The sequence below is a fragment of the Nansenia antarctica genome (assembly GCF_963989245.1).
Source record: "Nansenia antarctica genome assembly, chromosome: 16".
NCBI classification, from domain to species: domain Eukaryota; kingdom Metazoa; phylum Chordata; class Actinopteri; order Argentiniformes; family Microstomatidae; genus Nansenia; species Nansenia antarctica.
In genome coordinates this window covers 28058121-28064873 of record NC_137686.1, presented here as the reverse complement: position 1 = coordinate 28064873, position 6753 = coordinate 28058121, and the positions used below count along the sequence as shown (strand labels likewise).

At 46.5% G+C, this 6753-nt stretch overlaps 1 protein-coding gene across 1 annotated transcript; it reads left to right on the top strand.

Moving 5' to 3' along the window:
• Positions 1–429: 429 nt before the first annotated feature.
• On the top strand, positions 430–4711 carry cnrip1a (cannabinoid receptor interacting protein 1a; the record flags this gene model as incomplete). Its single annotated transcript, XM_080546272.1, has 3 exons — positions 430–608; positions 3770–3914; positions 4547–4711. The coding sequence occupies 3 exons, from the start codon at positions 430–432 to the stop codon at positions 4709–4711; spliced, it is 489 nt and encodes a 162-aa protein (XP_080402398.1).
• Between the last annotated feature and the right edge of the window lie 2042 nt (positions 4712–6753).

The following is a 6753-nucleotide window of genomic DNA, read 5'->3' as shown; positions in this document are numbered from 1 at the left end:
ATCCCCCTCTCCTCTCCTCCCCCCTCCTCCACTCCTCCCCCTCCTCTCCTCTCCCCCTCCTCCCCCCTCCTCCTCTCCTCCCCCTCCTCCCCCTTCCTCCTCTCCTCCCCCTCCTCTCCTCTCCCCCCCTCCTCCACTCCTCCCCCTCCTCTCCTCCCCCTCCTCTCCCCCCCCCCCTCCTCCACTCCTCCCCCTCTCCCCTCCTCCCTCTCCTCCCCCCTCCTCCACTCCTCCCCCCTCCTCTCCTCTCCTCCCCCTCCTCTCCTCCCCCCTCCTCTCCTCCCCCCTCCTCTCCTCTCCTCCCCCTCCTCTCCTCTCCTCCAGCAGACTACTGTAGCTACGCCGTCGCTGCCACATCCCGGCCGATATCTGGATTATTCTCTTTAGAATAAAAGCAGGGACCTGGAGCCGCTACGACCCCGCTGAACCATGGACGACGTCCCGCCTCTCCTCACCATCGCCATCTCCCTGAAGGTCCAGCCCAACGACGGGCCCGTGTTCTTCAAGGTGGACGGGACCAGGTTCGGCCAGAGCAGGACGATAAAGATGCTGACCGGGTCCAAATACACCATCGAGGTGGTCGTCAAGCCCGGCAACGTCGAGGCCACGTAAGTATAGAGGCTACAAATGACGACGCTATCGAGAAAACAACCAGAAATGTTGTATTGTAAAATGTTTTATTCTATATATGATATATATTTAGATATATTCATTACATTCACCGTTCTTACAGCCTATGTACGGTGGAGGATGGTTGGCTGTCTTCCCTGAGATATGAGCGTCTAATAATGGTTTTTCTGCACAGAAATGAGTACAGCAAATGTCTGAATGCATACGGTGTTCAATAGGGAAATTAATCAGTATAGCCGCGATGTGCGCTCATTACAACACTGCGTTAAAACAGTGCATTGAAACAGTGCATTGAAACAGTGCATTGAAACAGTGCATTACAACAGTGCATTGAAACAGTGCATTGAAACAGTGCATAACAACAGTGCATTGAAACAGTGCATTCTGCATTGCATTGAAACATGTTTACTGCATGTCTGCGACTCTCTCGAGGCCTATTATACCTGATATAGCGACACCCCCGTATGAATGAATAAATGATGCGCAGACGGACGGACGCATTTATAATGAACCCAGAGGACGGGGCTGACGGGAGGGCTTCTCCTTTACCTGACGATCTCCCCTAATTCTGCTAATTCTGGGCCTCCCTAATTCAACACCGAGGCTTAAATTCAATCGTACCTAAATTGCGCGACCCTGTCTGTCTGTGTATAGGCGAGTCTCGTTATCGCCAGGTAAGCTCCTGGGTGGGGTGGGGTTCCCCTGAAGACCTAAAGCTCTGTCTGGATCAGAACCGTCGCAAATGCAGCAGCTGTGTTTTGGGATTCGACCCACGTCCGTGGCGCCGAATTATTTGGGCACTATGGTGGTTATGATGTCTGTATCATACACCATCTTCCTTCGGAGACTGGGCCATTCAGGCCCTGAACACAGCAAAGACCTAGGTTCTAGGCCCTGGACAATCTAGACAATTTGATGGCAGCTACTAGATTGTAATCAAGTGTAATACTGAAACACAACTGTGAACATTTCAAACCTGCAAACTGCGACACTTTAAATGAATGTGCAATAACACTATGTGCAATATGACAACCCTCGGGTACATAAGGTTCAGAGATAGGAAATGTTAGGATATTTATAGCATAGCATAGAGTACAGCACAGTGTTTTATTTGTATAGTATAGTATAGTGGATAGTGTACATAGCCTTTATTTATGTAAACCAGCTCTTTTCCCTTCTTGTTTTTAGTATTTTTTTCCTAGCACCAGGGGAGCCCCCCCTCCCAAATTTCGTTGTATGGTACCTGTACTATATTAATGACAATAAAGACCATTCATTCATTCATTCATGAAGACCACCATCTCTTCAGGTTAGGCTACACCTTAACTGCGTCTCCTGAAGACACCCGCTCTTTCCCCTCTACTGTGTCCCCTAAAACTTCTATTGCCCCCCTTGTACTGTTTCTCTGTTTCTCCAGTGTCTATATAATAATAATAATAATTTTTAAAAAAGTCTAGGTTTAGAAGATGGTGATAGAAGTAGATTTTTCCTTCTAGCACAGAGACTGCCAATGGCCCCGGGCCTGAGCTGGATTACTCTTCCTGCTACGACTGGTGGATTGATGATTCACTTGCTTAGTCAAACGTATCGATTGTAAGTTGCTTTGGAATAAGGCGTCTGCTAAATGCCAAAAATGTAAAAATGTAAAGGTAAACGTATAGCTTGTTATGATGTCTGTATCCGGTTGTTAAGTCGTGACGTGTTTCCGGGTCCAACGTTGGCTGAGGCGCTCTCTTCGAAATGACGCAATAATAATAATAATAAATTATATTTATATAGCGCTTTTCCGAGGCTCAAATACCCTGACAATATGAGGAAAACGGGAAAGTGCTGTGTCCCTTGTTGTATGAATAGATCCCAGTCTAAAAAACGATTGAACTGTCTGGTACTCTGGTGCGGAGAATTTCTGGTTCGGACTCGGAAATTGCAAAACGTCACGTTTGACGTCAGACTTGAATGAATGAATGAATGAATGAATGGACTTTATTGTCATTGCTACAGTACAGGTACCAAACAACGAAATTTAGGAGGGGTGGCTCCCCTGGTGTTAGGAAAGAAAAAAAAAAAAAACTTTTAGAAAAAGAAAAAATCACAAGAAGGTAAGGAGCTGGTTTACATAAATAAAGGCTATGTACACAATCCACTGTACTATACTGCACAGATAGTCAACTAGGGTTGTCATATTGCACAATAGTATTTTTTCACGTTATTTAAAGTGTCACAGTTTGCAGGCTTGAAATGTACATGTTTGTGCCTCAGCACTACACCTGATTTTTTCAGTCCAGCAGCTGCCATACAATCCGTCCAGACTGTCCAGGGCCCAGAACTTAGGTCTTTGCTGTGTTCAGGGCCTGGACGGCCCTGTGGTAGAAGCAGTTCTTCAGTCTGTTTGTCTTAGCGGCCAGGGTCCTGAACCTCCTTTTCGAGGGCAGCCTGGTAAAATGTACGTGCCCAGGGTGGGTCGGGTCCCTGGAGATCTTTGAGGCCTTCCTGAGACAGCGTGTGTTGTACAGCTCTTCCAGAGAGGGGAGGGGGGCGCCGGTGATCTTCTGTGCTGTTCTCACTACTCTCTGTAGCGCATTTCTCTCCGCTGTTGTGCAGCTGGAGAACCAGTTGCAGATGCCGTAGGTGAGGATGCTCTCCACTGCGCCGCGGTAGAAGGCCACCAGTATCTCCTGCTACTGGCTGCCGTTCTAACCCTAAATTCGCTCTGGAAATCTGATCAGCACTCCCTGACGGAATGCCCTCTCAAATGTCCAATCGAATTACTCGGTCCCCTTTATGACGTTGAAGTTGAAACCCAGCGTTCCGGAGCTCTCAGAGCGAGTTTATGCAACGCAGCCACTGACCTCCAGGGTCTCTTCGTGAGTTTAGAATGATAAGGTTCTATCTCCGTTTAGGGCAGTTCAGAGATGTTGAGCGTCAAAGTTTTTACATTCCATTAGGTTTTGTGAGATGGAACCTTTGTGTTTTATGAATTACTAACTCAAAAATGTCAACATTTTAAAAATAACACCACACAGGCATTAATAAACACCTAATGGATCAGATTATGTAAAAAACTCAATTTTGACAAAAATGGAGATAGAACCTTATAATTCTAATGTCACGTCTTGTCTTCCATGGGGGGGGTCCCCAGGTCCCTGAACATCGGGGGGATCATCATGCCTCTGGGGCAGCAGTCCAAGGACGAGGCGTCGGCTGTCTACCTCGGCCAGTATGACACCGAGGGCGTCCCCCACACCAAGAGCGGAGACAGGCAGCCGGTACAGGTCAGCATAGAGGTGAGGTACACACACACACACACACACACACACACACAGAGACAGACGGTAGACACACACACACACACACACACACAGAGAGACAGACGGTAGACACACACATACACACACACACACACACACACACACACACACAGAGACAGACTTAGACACACATACACACACGCGCATGCACGCACACACACACACACACCATCTCTCTCTCAAGTCAGCATAAAGGTAAATTACGAGACACACACACACACACACACACACTCTTTCTCTCTCTAGTCAGCATAGAGGTAAAATACTAGAGACTGTTGTTGGATAGGTGTGTTTCTAGGAGGTGTTTAGGCTGTTGTTGTTGTTGTTGTTGTCAAACATCAATAATTCAGTTGACTTTCTATAATGCAATGCCCTATAATTATATTTCTCTTTCTCTCTCTCTCTCTCTCACACACACACACACACCATCTCGCTGTCTCTCTCTTTCTCTTTCTCTCTCTCACACACACACACACACACACACACACCCCCCACCCACCCACCCCACACACACACTCTCTTTCTTTCTCTCTCTCTCTCTCTCAATCACACCCACCCCACCCACACACACACTCTCCCCCCCCCTCCCCCCCTCCCTCCCTGTCCAGTTTGCCAAGGCGGGGCAGTTCGAGACCATCTGGCAGGTGAAGTACTACAACTACTACAAGAGGGACCAGTGTCAGTTCGGGAACAAGTTCAGCGACATCGAGTACGAGTGCAAGCCCAACGAGACACGCAGCCTCATGTGGATCAACAAGGAAGTCTTCAACTGAGGAACTGGACCAATCCGCTGCCTCGTCACTGACTGCGTTTGCATGCACACCATCTTCCTGTGTTAATCGGAATACAGTAGTCTCGATATTCCGGGTTGGGCAAGAGTCATGTAAACACGAACCGAACCGGGCAATATTCCGATTAAGAATCGGAATACTGTGACATCACAGTGACATCACACACACCTTCATCGGAATATTACAACACCCCGAATATTGACCGTAATCGGAATATGGTGTGCATGTAAACGCAGTCATTGTCCTAGTCGCTGACTATATTCCCGTAGTGAAAAAACAAAAAACAAAAACAAAAAAAACTGGAGCAGCTTGTCGATGAGATGAGTTCTGTCACAGCGAGAACTGTTTCTGGAACATTCAGCTTGAAAAGGAAAAGCCTTACTGCTATAATACAGTACAGGCGCGCGTCTCACTTCAAAGAGCACCATCATCATTGTCTATTTTAAAACTGGGGGTGTGGGGGTGGGGTGGGGAGGGGAGGGGAGGGGGGGTGAGGAGGAGGGAGGCGGGGGTGTCTACTGCTTTGATCCAGGGGGGGAGGGGTGTTTCGGTTGGTTCAGTTATTAGCATTCTATGAGCAATACTCATTCAAAAAACATCGAATGCATTTTGATAATACTCACTCAAGTCTTGAGTATTGTTGAGTGTTTTTTAATACTCATGACATCACCGTCGACACCAGGTGACTAGCGACACTGCGGCCCCTCCCGGACCGAGGGGGGAGACACCTGCGCTTGGGGACGGCCTTGTATTTAACCTGACTTACTATATAACCTGTGAGCTGTGTGTGTGTGTGTGTGTGTGTGTGTCTGTCTGTGTGAGAGAGATCTGTGTGTGTGTGTGTGTGTGTGTGTGTGAGAGAGAGAGAGATCTGTGTGTGTATGTGTGTGTGTGTGATCTGTGTGCGTGTGGGTGTGTGTGAGAGAGAGAGAGATCTGTGTGTGTGTGTGTGTGTGTGTGTGATCTGTGTGCGTGTGAGTGTGTGTGAGAGAGATCTGTGTATGTGTGCGTGTGATCTGTGCGTGTGCGTGTGATCTGTGTGTGTGATGTGTGCGTGTGATTGATTGTGTGTGTGTGTGTGTGTGTGTGTATGTGTGTGTGTGTGTGTGATCTGTGTACGCGTGTGTGTGATCTGCGCGCGTGTGTGATCTGTGTGTGTGTGGTATGAACGGAGGACATTATCCTTGTATTGTATTACTCCTACAGTGTGTGTTAGCTGTTTACTTTGTCTACTTCTGACCTTTGACCTGCACAATGTGATGACACCTATGAAGGGTTAGGGAATGACACACCTTAATTTCCTCTTCAACTTCCTTTGACTTTTGCGTCTGCCTCGATATCCTAGGATGCTATAGAGATGTACAGTGGGGGAAATAAGTATTGAACACATCAACATGTTGTCCAGTAAATGTATTTCCAATTAACCTATTCAAGTGAAATTTTACACCAGATTAACTTTGGTATTAACTCAAACAATCCAGACCAAAACATTAAAGTCCATAAAGACAAGTGGAATGAAACAGGAAAAAGGTACACTTATTTCCCCCATTGTATATCCTAGGATCCTATAGAGGTGGATATCCTAGGGTTCTACAGTGCTTCTGTTCAGGGGGGTATTCCATCAACATCTCTAAAGGAAAATCCAGGCTTCTCGCGAGATCTATCCAAAAGAAGATTTTCCTTTAGCAACATTGATGAAATACCCCCCTGGTTATGTTGTGTGTGTTGCTTTGCGTTGTATCTCAGTTGTATCTTCAAAGTGTATGCCAAAATGTATTATTTTATTTTTATTTTGTTTAGTTTAGTTTTGTTTTGCAAAGATACAATCTTGATTTCAGATTGCCGATACGATATTCTGTTTTGTTACCTATCTGAATGGAGAAGTTGTATAATGTGTAAGTGAATAAAACCGATATAACAGTGCTACTTGAAACTGTAAAGGTGCAATAAATGGAAGATACATGGTGTGTTTGTTATTGTTCATATAGCTTTGTGTGTGTGTGTGTGTGTGTGTGTGTGTGTGT